Source organism: Oncorhynchus masou, chromosome 18, assembly GCF_036934945.1.
Source record: "Oncorhynchus masou masou isolate Uvic2021 chromosome 18, UVic_Omas_1.1, whole genome shotgun sequence".
NCBI lineage: Eukaryota > Metazoa > Chordata > Actinopteri > Salmoniformes > Salmonidae > Oncorhynchus > Oncorhynchus masou.
The window spans coordinates 57,892,128-57,911,042 of NC_088229.1; the positions used below are offsets into that span (position 1 = coordinate 57,892,128).

The 18,915-nt window shown below is 41.2% G+C and overlaps 1 protein-coding gene across 4 annotated transcripts; it reads right to left on the bottom strand.

Annotated features, from left to right (window-relative positions):
• Positions 1 to 213: 213 nt before the first annotated feature.
• LOC135504941 (protein kinase C and casein kinase substrate in neurons protein 2-like) lies at positions 214 to 18,320 on the bottom strand. Of its 4 annotated transcripts, none has more exons than XM_064923887.1 (10): positions 18,025 to 18,316; positions 14,826 to 14,895; positions 14,486 to 14,642; positions 13,267 to 13,502; positions 12,454 to 12,609; positions 5,340 to 5,515; positions 2,912 to 3,032; positions 2,660 to 2,727; positions 1,046 to 1,125; positions 214 to 907 (listed from the first exon to the last, which is right to left on the bottom strand). In XM_064923887.1, exons 2-10 carry the CDS (start codon positions 14,880 to 14,882, stop codon positions 792 to 794), a joined length of 1,167 nt encoding a protein of 388 aa, XP_064779959.1. In that variant the 5' UTR covers positions 14,883 to 14,895; positions 18,025 to 18,316; the 3' UTR covers positions 214 to 791. The 4 variants fall into 4 exon arrangements, with proteins under 4 accessions (XP_064779959.1, XP_064779958.1, XP_064779960.1 ...); XM_064923886.1 differs by having other exon boundaries at positions 14,826 to 14,894; positions 18,032 to 18,315; XM_064923888.1 differs by lacking the exon at positions 18,025 to 18,316 and adding an exon at positions 17,742 to 17,886 and having other exon boundaries at positions 14,826 to 14,894.
• Between the last annotated feature and the right edge of the window lie 595 nt (positions 18,321 to 18,915).

Below are 18,915 nucleotides of genomic sequence, written 5' to 3' on the forward strand. Positions count from 1 at the left end.
TTTTGGTGTTGCTAAAAAAAAAAAACTTTTTTTTGCTTTGTCATTATGGGGTATTGTGTGTAGTTTGATGAGGAAAAACAATCTGTTTGATCAATTTTAGAATAAGGCTGTATCGTAACAAAATGTAGAAAAAGTCAAGGGGTCTGAATACATTCCGAATGCACTGTATGGCAACACTTTGGTGTCAGTATAAAAAAGACACAAACGTTGAGCTTAGTAAAGAATGAGGACTTTTATTTTTCTAATACAACCCAATGCCAGTTGTAGACCTTAATTTACGCAGAATGATGTATGTCCTTCAATCATCTATAATATGCATTATTATACAGATTTCAGATTTTAATATCTGCATACACAAATCACTGTAAACCTGTGGTCTTTCCTGGTAGACGGTAAATACTAATACTGCTAATTAAATCATTTTAAAGTAATGACAGAGGCAGCCAAATGTGTCCCTACCCACAACCACCTGCAAAAGTAGAAATAGCGTATGAAATAAGTTAATTTATATTGAGCTAAAACCATTTAGGTTAGATTGTAAAATAATTAAGGGAATTGTATGTCTCTCTTTAATAAGGTATTGGTAACATTACACATTTCAGCTTGATGATTATAACATTGTGAGCGTCAACCTTTTATGTTAATTACTTTCCCCCCCTTCTAATTTCAGAGTCAAATCAAAATTCAAATTAATTTTGCACCAAAGTGGATTTTTCCATGAAGACATGCACATTTCATTAAAAAAAAAAGTTGCTGACATAAATGCTTTTTTTGAGAGTGGTAGCATGACATCACTGCACAACAACTTCCACATAATTGGCAGGGTAGAAGCCGTCCTTCCCTCCGTCCAGCATCCCCTTGCACCAACCCTGGTCGTCTTCCTCCTCGACCTTCAGGAACACCTCACCTGGAATAATACAGGTATGGAAACAGACATGATTCTGGATGACACACTTGAGACATTGGACTGGCAAAAGGAAGTGTAGTCTTTCCAATGTTTTCGACAAAATGCTGAATTGAACTGTGTTTTAAACGGCCATGTCACCTGCTTTAAAGGACAGCTCGTCACTTTCCTCTCCCACATAATTATACAGAGCTCGCACCTTCACTCCTCCAATCATCACACTAGAGGATGGAGGAATGATAGAATGAATAAGGGAGTTTATCTGGAAATGTATTACCATAAAACTTCAATTAATTGCCCAGGCATTTATTTCCTTAAATCAATAAACACAATAGGCTCAATATTAGAACCAAGGCGTCTGTTTGAGCTAGGCGTCTATTTTGCAGTGGTGTAGAGTAAGCAAGTAAAAATACCTTAAAGTACTACTTAAGTTTTTTTGGGGGGGTATCTGTACTTTACTATTCATATATATATATATTTTTACTTTACCTTCACTACATTCTTGAAGAAAATCATGTACTTTTTACTCCATACATTTTCCCTGAATACTTAGCAGGACAGGAAAATGGTCTAATTCAGGCGCTTATGAAGAGAACATCCTTGGTCATCCCTACTGCCTCTCATCTGGCAGACTTACTAAACACAAATACTTCATTTGTAAATTATGTCTGAGTGTTGTCGTGTGCCAATGGCTATCCGTAAATATAATTAAACGAAGATTGTGCCATCTGGGTTTAATAATGGAATTTGAAATGATTTACTCTTTAGCTTTTATTTTTTATACTTAAGTATCAAAAGTATATGTAATTGCTAAAATATACTTAAATATTTTTATAACCAAATGTTTGTAGACTTCTATGGAAAAAAATACCCAATTATCATACTTGAGTAAAAGTAAAGATACCTTAATAGAAGATTACTCAAGTAAAAGTGAAAGTCACCCAGTAAAATACTACTTGAGTAAAGTCTAAAAGTATTTGGTTTTAATTATACTTAAGTATCAAAAGTAAATGTAATTATTAAAACATACTTTTAAGTATTAAAAGTAAAAATATTAATCATTTCAAATTCCTTATATCAAGAAAACCAGATGGCACTATTCTTGTTTTTTATTTATTTACGGATAGCCAGGGGCACACTTACAAATTATCATTTACAAATTATGCATTTGTGTTTAGTGAATCCGCCAGATCAGGGGCAGTAGGGATGACCAGGGATGTTCTCTGGATAAGTGAGTGAATTGGACAATTACTTGTCCTGCTAAGCAATCAAAATGTAACACAAGTACTTTTGGGTGTCAGGGAAAATGTATGGATTAAAGAGTACATTATTTTCTTTAGGAATGTAGTGAAGTAAAAGTAAAAGTTGTCAAAAAATAAATAGTAAGGTAAAGTACAGATACCCCCCAAAAACGACTTAATTAGTACTTTAAAGTATTTTTACTTAAGTACTTTACACCACTCGCTAGAAGTTCTGTTAGCAGCCAATGGCTAGCAGTTTCTTACTGGGGATGAAAAGGGATGCTTGCCATGATTTTTTCTAGTCATTACTGAATTATTTTATGTAATAAATCAAACATTAAACCTTGTAAGCAATTCGTAGTAATTCACGGTAACTTTGTAAACACTTCATTGAGACCCAGCGTTTATTTGTTGAAATGTATTTGAGACTCAACATTTAATTGACATTTTACAGTAATCAATTGGAGTTGACATGGTAATATGTTGGATACAAATACACACACACACAGCTTACGGTTTATCCTTCTGCCCTTTCTTGTCTCTCTTTTTATTTTTCGGCTTCTTTACAGGTGGGATCCATTCCTGATGATACAGATAAGCGTTAGTTCTTCCTTCTCATTAAACTCTCTCCGTATCATTTGATTTCACACAACACATGGTCTGCATACGGCAGTAATCAGAGCTCTCTCTATATATGGCTGGTGGGAATACGCCTATCAACACTAGCAAAGGTCAAAGGTCAATATAATGAGTGACAGTTGTATACCTCAATCGTTGGCCAGTCAGTGGGCATGCCTGGGCCGTGGTTGTTCTTCCACCACCTTAGATCGTCCGCCTCACTGATGGACGTGAGAGTGTGGTGGAGCTCACTGTACACGGTCTTCACACTGACAGACAGAGACAGACAGAATGGGAGAGGATATTAATAAACTGTACACATAGATCATCACAGACCTTTCACAAACACACACACACACACACGACTCTATGCACACTCACACTGACACTCCAACACACACCCACAAACTCACACACTTCATTTGCTCACACACGCACACAACACGCACACACATTCATGCTGACTCTGTACACACGCAAGCACACACACTCACATACAATCATTATATACGCTGCTGCTACTCTGTTTATCATATACAGTGGGGAGAACAAGTATTTGATACACTGACGATTTTGCAGGTTTTCCTACTTACAACGCATGTAGAGGTCTGTAATTTTTATCATAGGTACACTTCAACTGTGAGAGACGGAATCTAAAACAAAAATCCAGAAAATCACATTGTATGATTTTTAAGTAATTAATTTGCATTTTATTGCATGACATAAGTATTTGATACATCAGAAAAGCAGAACTTAATATTTGGTATAGAAACCTTTGTTTGCAATTACAGAGATCATATGTTTCCTGTAGTTCTTGACCAGGTTTGCACACACTGCAGCAGGGATTTTGGCCCACTCCTCCATACAGACCTTCTCCAGATCCTTCAGGTTTCGGGGCTGTCGCTGGGCAATACGGACTTTCAGCTCCCTCCAAAGATGTTCTATTGGGTTCAGGTCTGGAGACTGGCTAGGCCACTCCAGGACCTTGAGATGCTTGTTATGGAGCCACTCCTTAGTTGCCCTGGCTGTGTGTTTCGGGTCATTGTCATGCTGGAAGACCCAGCCACAACCCATCTTCAATGCTCTTACTGAGGGAAGGAGGTTGTTGGCCAAGATCTCGCGATACACGGCCCCATCCATCCTCCCCTCAATACGGCGCAGTCGTCCTGTCCCCTTTGCAGAAAAGCATCCCCAAAGAATGATGTTTCCACCTCCATGCTTCACGGTTGGGATTATGTTCTTGGGGTTGTACTCATCCTTCTTCTTCCTCCAAACACGGCGAGTGGAGTTTAGACCAAAAAGCTCTATTTCTGTCTCATCAGACCACATGACCTTCTCCCATTCCTCCTCTGGCTCATCCAGATGGTCATTGGCAAACTTCAGACGGGCCTGGACATGCGCTGGCTTGAGCAGGGGGACCTTGCGTGCTCTGCAGGATATTAATCCATGACAGCGTAGTGTGTTACTAATGGTTTTCTTTGAGACTGTGGTCCCAGCTCTCTTCAGGTCATTGACCAGGTCCTGCCGTGTAGTTCTGGGCTGATCCCTCACCAGCCATATATAGAAAGGGCTCTGATCATTGATGCCCCACGAGGTGAGATCTTGCATGGCACCCCAGACCGAGGGTGATTGACCATCATCTTGAACTTCTTCCATTTTCTAATAATTGTACCAACAGTTGTTGCCTTCTCACCAAGCTGCTTGCCTATTGTCCTGTCGCCCATCCCAGCCTTGTGCAGGTCTACAATTTTATCCCTGATGTCCTTACACAGCTCTCTGGTCTTGGCCATTGTGGAGAGGTTGGAGTCTGTTTGATTGAGTGTGTGGACAGGTGTCTATTATATATTATAATCTGTCGTTCTGCCACTGAACAGGCAGTTAACCCACTGTTCCTAGGCCGTCATTGAAAATAAGAATTTGTTCTTAACTGACTTGCCTAGTAAAATAAAGTTAAAATTAAAAAAAATTAAAAGGTAACGAGTTCAAACAGGTGCAGTTAATACAGGGAATGAGTGGAGAACAGGAGGGCTTCTTAAAGAAAAACTAACAGGTCTGTAAGAGCCGGAATTCTTACTGGTTGGTAGGTTATCAAATACTTATGTCATGCAATAAAATGCAAATTAATTATACAATATGATTTTCTGGATTTTTGTTTTAGATTCCGTCTCTCACAGTTGAAATGTACCTGTGATAAAAATTACAGACCTCTACACGCTTTGTAAGTAGGAAAACCTGCAAAATTGGCAGTGTATCAAATACTTTTTCTCCCAACTGTATATCCTGATTTATAGTCACCTTACCCCTATGCATATCTACCCCTACCACTCCAGTGTCCCTGAACATTGTAAATATGGTATTGGTACTGACTCTGAAACTGACTCTGTATATAGGTTACTTACTTTCTTGTGTTTTTTTTAAACTAATACTTTTTTAATAGTACTACTGATATTGATTACTGCATTGCTGGGAAAGAGCTTGCAAGAAAATAATTTCACTGTACTGCATGTGACAATAAAACTTGAAACACACACACACCCACATGAGTGAGGAGAGAGAGAAGGAAGAGGCTCCTCTACCTCTCATTGTTGGTGATGTCCAGGTGTCTGTGGATGGACAGGAAAGCCTGTTTGAGGAAGCTGATCCTCTTCCTCTCCTCCTCCTGCGATTGGTCAAAAATGGCCTCCATCTCCTCCATGTAGCGAGGCGCGTAGGACGTTACATCCTCCAACACCTTTTCATATTTCTCGCGGACCTGTCACAACATCAGAGTAGGGATGTCATACCATCAAAACACATCTTGCCGATAAAGACTCTGTAAGACTGTGTCCCAGTCTGCTGTTCCCACATGCTTCAAGAGGGCCACCATTGACCCTGTTCCCAAGAAAGCTAAGGTAACTGAGCTAAACGACTACCGCCCGGTAGCACTCACATCTGTCATCATGAAGTGCTTTGAGAGACTAGTCAAGGACCATATCACCTCCACCCTACCTGACACCCTAGACCCACTCCAATTTGCTTACCGCCCCAATAGGTCCACAGATGATGCAATCGCAACCACACTGCACACTGCCCTATCCCATCTGGAGAAGAGGAATACCTATGTGAGAATGCTATTCATCAACTACAGCTCAGCATTTAACACCATAGTACCCTCCAAACCCGTCATCAAGCTCGAGACCCTGGGTCTCGACCCCGCCCTGTGCAACTGGGTACTGGACTTCCTGACAGGCCGCCCCCAGGTGGTGAGGGTAGGTAACAACATTTCCACCCCGCTGATCCTCAACACTGGGGCCCCACAATGGTGTGTTTTGAGCCCTCTCCTGTACTCCCTGTTCACCCACAACTGCGTGGCCATGCACGCCTACAACTCAATCATCAAGTTTGCAGACGACACTACAGTAGGCTTGATTACCAACAACGACGAGATGGCCTACAGGGAGGAGGTGAGGGCCCTCGGAGTGTGGTGTCACGAAAATAACCTCACACTCAACGTCAACAAAACAAAGGAGATGATAGTGGACTTCAGGAAACAGCAGAGGGAGCACCCCCTATCCACATCGAAGGGACAGTAGTGGAGAGGGTAGAAAGTTTTAAGTTCCTCGGCGTACACATCACGGACAAACTGAATTGGTCCACCCACACAGACAGTGTGGTGAAGAAGGCGCAGCAGCGCTTCTTCAACCTCAGGAGGCTGAAGAAATTTGGCTTGTCACCAAAAGCACTCACAACTTTTACAGATGCACAAACGAGAGCATCCTGTCGGGCTGTATCACCACCTGGTACTGCAACTGCTCCGCCCACAACCGTAAGGCTCTCCAGAGAGTAGTGAGGTCTGCACAACGCATCACCAGGGGGCAAACTACCTGCCCTCCAGGACACCTACACCACCCGATGTCACAGGAAGGCCATAAAGATTATCAAGGACAACAACAACTTGAGCCACTGCCTGTTCACCCCGCTATCATCCAGAAGGCGAGGTCAGTACAGGTGCATCAAAGCAGGGACTGAGAGACTGAAAAACAGCTTCTATCTCTAGCCACTTTAAACAATGCCACTTAATATAATGTTTACATACCCTACATTACTCATCTCATATGTATATACTGTACTCTATACCACCTCCTGCATATTGCCATCTTTGTGTAATACATGTATCACAAGCCACTTTAAACAATGCCACTTAATATAATGTTTACATACCCTACATTACTCATCTCATATGTATATACTGTACTCGATACCATCTACTGCATCTTGCCTATGCCGTTCTGTACCATCACTCATTCATATATCATTCATTTATGTACATATTCTTCATCCCTTTACACTTGTGTGTATAAGGTAGCTGTTGTGGAATTGTTAGGTTAGATTACTCGTTGGTTATTACTGCATTGTCGGAACTAGAAAGCACAAGCATTTTGCTACACTCGCATTAACATCTGCTAACCATGTGTATGTGACAAATAAAATGTGATTTGATTTGATTTGTAAGCTTGCCAACAAAGACTGTATAAGCTTGCCAACAAATACTGTGTAAGCTTGCCAACAAAGACTGTGTAAGCTTGCCAACAGACTGTATAAGCTTACCAACAAAGACTGTATAAGCTTGCCAACAAAGACTGTATAAGCTTGCCAACAAAGACTGTATAAGCTTGCCAACAAAGACTGTATAAGCTTGCCAACAAAGACTGTGTAAGCTTGCCAACGAATACTGTAAGCTTGCCAACAAAGACTGTGTAAGCTTGCAACAAATACTCTAAGCTTGCCAACAAAGACTGTAAGCTTGCCACCAAAGACTGTGGTAAGCTTGCCAACGAATACTGTAAGCTTGCCAACAAAGACTGTAAGCTTGCCAACAAAGACTGTAAGCTTGCCAAAAAAGACTGTAAGCTTGCCAACAAAGACTGTAAGCTTGCCAACAAAGACTGTAAGCTTGCCAAAAAAGACTGTAAGCTTGCCAACAAAGACTGTAAGCTTGCCAACAAAGACTGTAAGCTTGCCACACACAGTCCCATTGTTTTAACGTAATTTGTCAATGTATTGTGACGTGTAATCTATGTGGAAAATTTGGATTTGAAAAAAGTAATCGACTGTTGTTTTTGAGGGTGACATTTCATCATGGATATCAAATTACAATACAGAAAAACCTTGTATGAAATGTGTTGAATTTGTACATTTAAAACAGATCTTCAAGGTTATATCCACTATCAGAAGAAAAGAACAACAGGCCGGGCAGATAACTGATCTATCTACAGCTACCCTTTGCTCTCCCATCCAGGGTATTAACCAAGCCCAGCTCAGCCCTCCTTAGCTATGATATTTGTCACTGGCTATTTCCAAAGTGCTATCATGAGAAAGATTGTTGAGAGATCTCCACTTAAAAACTAAATATACTCAACTGTTGCTATTGAAGTCATTCCAAAGGGTAGGTTTAACAGAGCAATTGAAATGTGACCATACTTTGTCACTCATATATGATCCATGCAGCTATTCAGGCCTATATAGCATTTGCAAAGTCATCAAAAGCTATTGTTTCAATTCACCCCAGAATTGAAGTAAAATTAGACAATACAATAGGACTAGGTTTTCAAGCCCTGGTTGATTTCAAATTGAATGATATTTTGTGATGTTGAATTGTGTTTGGATATCAACACAACCAAATATCAGTATTTGAAGGATGTAAATCTTCTGTTTGTACAGTGACATCTGTGCCAATGACTTAGTCTAGCTTTAATTCCAGTTTGTCTACAAATTCATCATTTAATAAATCATTAATACGTTGTTTTCATGTCTCCATCTCAACCAAAAGTTAAAGTTAAAGAATAGTTTAAAGTGCATTTAAAGTTTCTTTTGATTTAGTCCTATTCTTTAAATTAGATTTTTGGTTGAGATTGATACATCAATCCAACATATCAATTATTCATTTGTAGACAAACTGGAATTAAAGCCAGACTAAATCAGTGGCATAGATGGAACTATCCAATCTCCTTCAAATGCTGATATTTGGTTGCGTTGAAAAACAAACACTCTTCAATATCACTTTCATTATGCAATAAATAGCTTATTAACTTGTCGACAAGATAACAAATCATATGTTGGATTCACGTCTCCAACTCAACCAAAAATAAAAGTTAAAGAATGGGATTAAGCCAGTGGCTCAGTTGGAACTATCCAGGCTGTAGATACATCTCCTTTAAATGTTGCTATTGTCAACCAAGCACAATTCAATATTACTATGTAATACAGTAAACGTTCAACTTTAAAATGAGTAACACATCCGTGGCCACATTTCGAGGTTCCTGAAACTATACATTTCTTCTTATGTAATCATATATAAAGCGTGCATGTTCAAGATAGCATGCACAGGTCATCGCAAGTTTGTGGAGATCTTCACAATTGCTGTGACAATCTGCGCAGAATCTTGAATGGCGTTGATCACATGCACTATGTACTTTTATTGTAATCTCAACTGCAGTCCAGGTCATTTAGTTCCGCTATTAGATGAAGCACAGTGATAACACATTAACAGCTGTATAAATAAACTGAAATTTTGCAGTGCTTCTAAATGGTTGAAAGTGCAGTGATCACACTTTTGATCAAACTTTTGCCTGTGTTTTTAAGTGAGGTAATATAGGTTGTAATCTCATTATCTATGTCTCAACCCAATATTATCCAATTATCCAAGTTGAAATGTTGTGGTGTGCCCAGTTGGATGTGTAATTTATGCACAGTACCAGTCAAAAGTTTGGACACACATACTCAGGGTTTTTCTATAATGTTACTATTTTCTACATTGTAGAACAATAGCGAAGACATAAAAACTATGAAATAACACATGTGGAATCATGTAGTAACTAAAAATGTGTTAAACAAATCAAAATATATTTTATATTTGAGATTCTTCAAAGTAGCCACCCTTTGCCTGAATGACAGCTTTGTACAATCTGGCACTCTCTCAACCAGCTTCATGAGGTAGTCACCTGGAATGCATTTCAATGAACAGGTATGCCTTGTAAAAAGTTCATTTGTGGAATTTCTTTCCTTTTTAATGCGTTTGAGCAATTCAGTTGTGTTGTGACAAGGTAGGGGTGGTATTCAGATATCCCTATTTGGTAAAAGACCAAGGCCATATTATGGCAAGAACAGCTCAAATAAGCAAAGAGAAACAACAGTCCATTATTACTTTAAGACATGAAGGTCAGTCAATACGGAACATGTCAAGAATTTTTGAGTGCAGTCGCAAAAACCATCAAGCGCTATGATGAAACTGACTCTTATGAGGACCGCCACAGGAAAGGAAGACCCAGAGTTACCTCTGGTGCAGACGATAAGTTCATTAGAGTTAACTGCACCTCAGAATGCAGCCCCCAAAATATGCTTCACAGAGTTCAAGTAACAGACACATCTCAAAATCAACTGTTCAGAGGAGACTGCGTGAATCAGGCTTTCATGTTCAAATTGCTGCAAAGAAACCACCACTAAAGAACACCAAGAAGAGACTTGCTTGGGCCAAGAAACACGAGCAATGGACATTAGACCGGTGGAAATCTGTCCTTTGGTCTGATGTGTCCAAATTTGAGATTTTTGGTTCCAACCACCATGTCTTGTAAGATGCAGAGTAGGTGAATGGATTATCTCTGCATGTGTGGTTCCTACTGTGAAGCATGGAGGAGGTGTGGTGGTGCTTTGCTGATGACACTGTCAGTGATTTATTTAGAATTCAAGGCACACTTAACCAGCATGACTACCACAGCATTCTGCAGCGATATGCCATCCCATCTGGTTTGGGCTTAGTGGGACTATCGTTTGTTTTTCAACAGGACAATGACCTGACACACCTCCAAGCTGTGTAAAGGCTATTTGACCAAGAAGGAGAGTGATTGAGTGCTGCATCAGATGACCTGGCCTCCACAATCATCCGACCTCAACCCATTTGAGATGGTTTGGGATGAGTTGGACTGCAGAGCGAAGGAAAAGCAGCCAACAAGTGCTCAGCATATGTGGGAACTCCTTCAAGACTGCTGGAAAAGCATTCCAGGTGAAGCTGGTTGAGAGAATGCCAAGAGTGCGCAAAGTTGTCAACAAAGATAAAGGGTTAGATTTGTTTAACACTTTTTTGGTTATTATATGATTCCATATGTGCTATTTCATAGTTTTGATGTCTTCACTATTATCTTGCAATGTAGAAAATAGAAAAATTAAGAAATACTCTTGAATGAGTAGGTGTGTCCAAACGTTTGACTGGTACTGTATATGAATGTATATGAATGGGCCTTTCTGGTTTTGCCAGTGTCCCTATATACTGTACACTACATGAAATAAAGTTTTAAAAATCTGCTCTTGAATATCTCATTCCAAAATCATGGGCATTAACATGGACTTGGTCCCCCCTTTGCTGCAATAACAGTCTCCACTCTTCTGGGAAGGCTTTAAACTAAATGTTGGGCGATTAGGCCTGGCTCACAGTCAGCATCCCAATTCATCCCAAAGGTGTTTGATGAGGTTGAGGTCAGGGCTCTGTGCAGGCAAGTCAAGTTCTACCACACTGATCTCGACAAACAATTTCTTTCTGGACATCGCTTTGTGGACTGGGGCATTGTCATTCCGAAAACAAGAAAGGGCCTTCCCCAAACTCTTACCACAAAGTTGGAAGCACAGAATCGTCTAGAATGCCATTGTACGCCGTGCTGTTAAGATTTATCTTCCCTGGAACTAAGGGGCCGAGCCCGAACTATGAAAAACAGCCCCAGGCCATTATACCTCCTCCATCAGACTTTACAGTTGGCACTATGCATTGGGGCAGGTAGCTGGTGGATGGATGATAGATGGTGAAGTGTGATTCATCCCTCCAGAGAATGCGTTTCCTCTGCTCCAGAGTCCAATGGCGGCGAGCTTTACACCAATCCAGTTGACGCTTGGCATTGTGATCTTATACTTGTGTGTGGCTGGTCAGCCATGCAAACCCATTTCATGAAGCTCCCGAAGAACGGATATTGTGCTTATGTTGCTTCCAGAGGCAGTTTGAACTCGGTAGTGAGTGTTTCAACCGGGACATTTTTACGTGCTAATCGCTTCAGCTCTCAGCAGTCCCGTTCTGTGAGCTTGTGTGGCCTAACACTTCGCAGCTGAGCCGTTGTTGCTCCTAGATGTTTCCACATCACAATAACAGCACTTACAGTTAACCAGGGCAGCTCTAGCAGGGCAGAAGTTTGACAAACTGACTTGTTGGAAAGGTGGCATTCTATGACGGTGCCATGTTGAAAGTCACTGAGCTCTTCCGTACCAGCCATTCTACTGCCAATGTTTGTCTATGGAGATTGCATGGCTGTGTGCTGTATTTTATACACCTGTCAGTAACGGGTGTGTCTGAAATAGCCGAATCTTGAAGGGGTGTCCACATACTTTTGTATATATAGTGTAAGTTAAAATAATTTACTACTGGATAAACAAAGACGGTGCCTAACAATAACATGGAAGGTGGTTACTATGGTGGTTACAATAACACATTTTTGCCCCTGCCATAAAAGGAAACTGTATGTGGGAAAAATTCCGCAAAACAGTCTACCAGATGGGGGCATGGGCTAGGGAAGTGCAACATTTCCATATCTGGCTCGTTGAGCATCCCACACTCTCAGATGAATGAATATAAATTTAGCAGTTGTGAGTTAGTAGCCTTTCATTTTTTCTCACTTTGTCTTTCTCCTCACTGGCCTTCTCTCGAGCGTCTTGGATCTTTTTCAGTTTCTCAGGACTCAGCACTGTGTTCTCCTTGGCCTGCGTCTCTCTGTCTATGGCTATCTGTTCCTTATGGCAAGCCTTATGGTATGCACCACGGGCTTTCTCCAGCTACGACATACGGGTAAAAAAGATGCAAAACAAAGTTAAAACATTGTATGCCCTGCTTCCATGAACATGCCACTCACGACTCATCAGATCCGGGTTCAAATACTACTTTAATCCTTTCAAATACTTTGAGTGTTTGCTTTAGACTGCCTTGGAGTGCCAAGTACTGGGTGGGGTTTGCAGATTTGGGACTTTTTAATTGGTTTCAATGCAAAGACTTATCAATCAAGCACAGCTAAAGTATTTAATTTAAAAAATATATATATTTGAACCCAGTTCTACTACTCGTGTCCTACTGCTCATAGGCTAAAATAACACCTCCCTTGGGAGTAATTCAATCACTATGATAGGGTGTGCCGCATACAGTAGGATACATAAAATATATTTTGAGGGTTCAGGAATTTATCACCTAGCTTCTAATCTTACCAGCAACGGGTAAGCCTTGTATGCTACTAGCCTTGGAAATGGAAATGTAATGGTGCCCAAACTTAGACTACAGCAAAACTAAACTACTGTAGAGAAACAGTTAGGCATAAAGTTGACTTCCTTCTAATCAAGCAATAGGGATGTGAAGTACAATCCCCCCAACGCACACAAATGCGGGCCCATTTGGTCAGTTCATGAAGATGTAATGTACACCTAACATATGGGTTTTGTAACCTTTCCCAGCCTCTTGGCCCAGGGCTTCTGAGCGCGTGCAAACCCTGTCTCGTTTTCGTGGGTCTCACGGAATCCACAGAATATCTTCTTAGGGAAGGTATCCTTCTGCCAGCTCTTTACTCTGTCCCCCTCCTCTGTAACGAGGGACTGGGAGATAGAGGAATGGAGAATGGATAGACGCTCAGCGGAGGAGAAGAAGCACTGCCACGCCCTCATGAGGGAGCCATAGAGCGGCCCTAGGGTGATAGAGAAGAAAAAGGGAAAGATAAAAGAGAGAAGACTTTTAACTGATTAGGGATTGATGACTAATTAGATTGATGCAACCTGGACTCAGGGTTAAACGTAACATAGTAAACGAAAATGAGGAGACACTCAATTTACTGTGATATGTTACGTTTGGTATGGCATGCATTCATTTGTGGATGTCCATCAACCATTTCTTATGATATGTTACGCATTACAATTACAATGTGTTACAAATTGCAATTTGTACAATATGTCAGTAATTTGCTATATGTATGATATGTTATGAATTCAAATTTGTTGTGACTAACATTAACTTGGTTGCTAGGTCGCTAACGGTAATGTTAGCTAGGTTAGGGGTAAGGTTAATGTTAGGTTTAGGAGTTAGGTTAAAGGGTTAAAGGGTTAAGGTTAGGGTTAGGGTTAGCTAGCATGCTAAGCAGATGCAAAGTAGCTAAAAAGTAATAAGGAGTTGCAAAGTTGCTATTTATCTAAAATGCAAAAGTTGTTCGTGATAAGATTCGAACACAACCTTTAGATTGCTAGACGTTTGCGTTAGGAGTTACTGTAGGTTAAGATTAGCATTAGGGGAAGGGTTAGCTAACATGCTAAGCAGTTGCAAAGTAGCTAAAAAGTAGTAAGTAGTTGCAAAGTTGCTAATTATCTAAAATGCAAAAGTTGTCTGTGATGAAATTCGAACACGCATCCTTTGGGTTGCTAGACATTTGTGTTATTTTGTAAACTTCTGTCTTATGTATCCATACCAAACGTACCATACTGTATCATACTAACTTGAGTGTCCCGGATTTCCGTTTAATATGTTACGTCTAGTCTATGAGAACAGCCTGATTGATAATACAAAGACCAGGTAGGAGGATTTGGCATAGTGTATTTGTTCATCATTTTGACAGTTTATAATAAGTGCTATAGTATAGAAGTCCAGTCCTGAGGTTCTCCTTGGTTCTCCTTCACTTACGGGCGTCTACTATGGCCTTCCACTTGCTGCCCCACTCACTGAGCTGCTGGGCGTACTGCTTCTCTACGTTGGCCCTCTCATTGAAACAGGCCATGATATCTTTACATGCATGGAAGGACTGGTCAGTGCGTCGGACGGTTCGCTCATAGTTCCCTGGCTGGGGAGGAAGAGGGAGAGAGAGGGAATGGCGGAGAGAAGAGTTGATCAGGATCAGGAGGAACTGTATTGCTATAGAATCAACTCTCCTATTATAAGAACACATAGAAAATCAGTTAACGGTAGCCATGAACTGTTGTAAAAAGGTTCATGTTTATATTCATATCTCTAACTTCCTCCTCACCATCCAGAAGCTCTGCATCCTGGAGTCCTCGTGGGGTTCTCTAGGGAGCGTCGACATTTTTGGGTATGTCTTTGAAGAGCAGAGGAAAAGATCATAAACAACCTTCAGTACGTTCACAGGGATTTCATCATTATGTGAAGTACTGTGCCGTGTTACAATTCCAACCAAGTGGGTTAATCCTATTGGCGCGATGTGTAGGGTGTTGGCCTTTCATACCAGCAACCTGGGTTTGCATCCCTGCACCATAGTTCTATACATTGTTGTCAGAAGTGGGATGGCAGCCGTGAGCAGTGGTGTAAAGGTACTTTAAAGTACTACTGAAGTCATTTTTTCGGCGTCTGTACTTTATCTTATTATTTATATTTGGATAATTTGTACTTTTACTTCACTACATTCCTAAAAAAAATAATGTACTTTTTACTCCATACATTTTCCATGACACCCAAAAGTACTCGTTACATTTTGACAGGAAAACAGTCAAATTCACGCACTTATTAAGAGAACACCCCTGGTCATCCCTACTGCCTCTGATCTGGCGGACTACCTAAACATAAATACTTCATTTGTAAATTAATGTCTGAGTGTTGGAGTGTGCCCCTGGCTATCTGTAAATAAAAAAGATATATATACAAATTGTGCCGTCTGGTTTGCATAATATATGGAATTTGAAATGATTAATACTTTTACGTTGATACTTCAACATATTTTAGCAAGTCCATTTACTTTTTATGCTTAAGTATATTTAAAACCAAATGCTTTTAGACTTTTACTCAAGTTTTGTTTTACTGAGTGACTTTCACATTCACTTGAGACATTTTCTATTAAGGTATCTGTCACATTCTGACCTTAGTTCTGTTATTATATCTTCATTTTAGTATGGTCAGGGCGTGAGTTGGGTGGGTTGTCTATGTTCGTTTTTCTATAATTTGGGATTTCTGTGTTCGGCCTTGTATGGTTCTCAATCAGAGGCAGCTGTCAATCGTTGTCCCTGATTAAGAATCATACTTAGGGGAGCCTGGTTTCACTTTTGAGTTGTGGGTGTTTATTTTTCCGTATTAGTGTCTGTGACACACGGGACTGTTTCGGTTTGATATACTTCACAGTTATTGTTTTGTTCAATGTTCATTATTCATTCAAAAACATGAAGACTTACCACGCTGCGTTTTGGTCCTCCAATCCTTCATACTATTCCTCTTCGTCAGAAGAGGAGGACGAAAACCCTTACACTATCTTTACTTTTACTCAAGTATGACAACTTGGGTACTTTTTCACCACTAGCCGTGGGGCCATCGGGAGGCACGGCCCGGGACATGAGGGGGCTGAGCAGTCGAAGCACGGGGATTTGCCTCCCTGATCGGAAGGGGCAGTGCAGCTAAATGAGCCACATTACAATTCTTACCAAGTGGGTTGTACCTATTGGCTCGATGCGTAGGGTGTTTACCTTTTACGCCAGCAACCTGTGTTCGCTTCCCTGCCCCGCCATTCACTACAATATCAACAGATACACATGTATCTTTTAAATATAAGCATTTGGCTCTTGAATCTGAAATGTACATGCCAGTGATCAAACTTAATGGCTCGATGACATAATTAGTACAGATTTGTACAGAATCTACTCACATTAAATATGAAATACGATATGATTTGGAATATACAGAATCTCATTGAAATCGATAATGCAACAAACAGCTCCTACACTGAGCCTTCGGAACTGGAACCAGCTGCAACATTATTTATACATTACATTGCTTACATCTATGATATACTAGCTGAACCAGAGGAGGCTGGTGGGGGGAGCTATAGGAGGACAGGCTCATTGTAATGGCTGGGATGGCATAAATGGAATGGTATCAAACACATCAAATGCGTAGAAAACACATGTTTGACTCCGTTCCATGAATTCCATTCCAGCCTTTACAATGAGCCCATCCTTCTATTAGTGCCTCACGTCAGCCTCCTCTGCTCTGAACCCATCGTGAGTAAGGGGAGTGTCATTCCGAGACTGGAATTTATAGACTGGAATCTAACAGCAGGAATAGAACACCCGCTCCGACATTCTTCCTGCTGCTGTCCCAAAATAAACAGGGAGGGAAAGGTCCTATTTCCCTGGCTCTGACTAACGGCCTCCCTCACTATTAGCCGAGCCATCTTCTACTCTCACACGTCCCTTCCACGCTCATGGAAAACATGACAACAAAGTGCGAGGGGAGAGAGTTTGGGTTCAGAAAATCAGATAATATGCCTACTGTAGTTCAAAGTCAAAGCTTTGTCTGAAATAATGAACACAGCTTTGTGATATCCCAACTGAGGGAAAAGATATGAGGCTGTGTCAGTATAGGAGGTACTTTGAACAGTACAAGATAAAATCAGATTCATGCACAAACACACAAGCACTCAGACACTTACAGGCTTATTTATCTCCCTAACACATTGGCACTTTGTTGGCTGAGTGATAATTTACTCTGTGTGAAACTGACTAACCGCACCTCATCACAAGACTAACGCAGAGGGAAGAGAAGAACCAAGGTTTTGTCTCCGAAACGTTCTCCCCCTTGCTGCTGTGCTTATCTACCATCTCCCTCCCTCAGCTGGTCTTCTATGCCGTGATATAACAGTACAGAAGGCCTACTGTCGATAAATGTCACAGGATTGTTGTTCGGTTTTAAATATGGTCCCACTATAGCGACTTTGTTGTATTACATATCTGTCTCTACCCCATCTCTTCCTCAGCATGCCGAGGTAAGGTGGGTAGGGGACTGGAGTGTTTAAGTATCAGTTGGCTAGTTTGTCTTGGCTCAGTTTCACAACACAATTCAAATACAAAATACATTCAAGTTGCATTCAATCATTACAAGGATCAAGTCCTCATTCAAAGGTGACAAAATAAAACCATGCCGGGGAGAATCCATCACTTACATGTCTCCCTCTGAATCACCAGTGACTACTCAAGTGGCCACTTGCTAGTTCTAGGGCCGTTCCGACTTTTCTCTCCGTCTCTCTTTTCTCTCCGAATGCCTCTCCCACAACACATGTTCCTCACTCCTCACTCACTGACCCAATTTTCCCTGGCACTTAAAGTTACACACACCAGTGTGATCTGAAAGACTGAGTCACCAAGGCAGAGCCAACGAAAGTAAGACAGAGACAGTGAATTTGCATGAAAATCACACAACGATTGATGGGCAAGGGGAAAAGAAGGTTCTTACCTTTCTCTCCTCTTCTGTCAGCAGGGCTGTTCCATCCTAATGCTCATTCCACCGTTGGTCAAATTTCTCTTGCTCCTTTCTGCTGTTGCTATCCAAGTCTCCCCATCCCTCCTTTACTCTCCTCGTGGTTTCCTTAATACTCCGTGTGTAAGATGATTCGTTTCGCCTACCCCTTCTTGCTCGCTCACTATTTTCCTCTCTCTCTCCACAACTCTTACAACTCTTCGTCTATTACAAAAACAGCTGGAAGAAACTTCATCCTCCTCCTCCTCTCCTTCCCTCCCTTACTCTCCTTCCCTCCCTCCCTTACTCTCCTTCCCAAACCTCTCTCAATATGGTGCTAATGAATTGTAGAAGTTCATTTTGACCCTCTACTGGTCACAGCGTTGTGTCAATGTGGCACTGCGTCATGGGAGATTATTAGTGTGTGAGTAACGGGTGGCCCCCGTGACCTGTCGCCTTCACCCTGTGCACTTTTGCAACACTCCATTCTCTGTTGAGACTTGGGATTTGTCTGTTTGAAGAGACTATGCCGCCATGCTTTCAGGCCACATAGTGCACACGCTGCCACACTACTTGGGTGCAAAGTGAGAGTGGGAGTTTCCCTGATGCAGTGGGCCCTTGCAACCCACTGCTGAAGGACCCGTCCAAGTGTGTCAGGGAACGACTTCTCGTTTACCCCTATCGTGTTTCTCTCTTTCTCCCATCTGACTAACCACTTCTTAAAGACCCACCCTTCCTCCTACACTGTATGACCACAACAGATGAACCCAAGTACTTCATGTGGCCGGCTTTTCCTCATTCCTGCCAGATCTGAATTCATCCTGAGCATGAGAACATTATGGCTGGGAGAATGAGTCAATCATAACAGAGTCAATCATAAC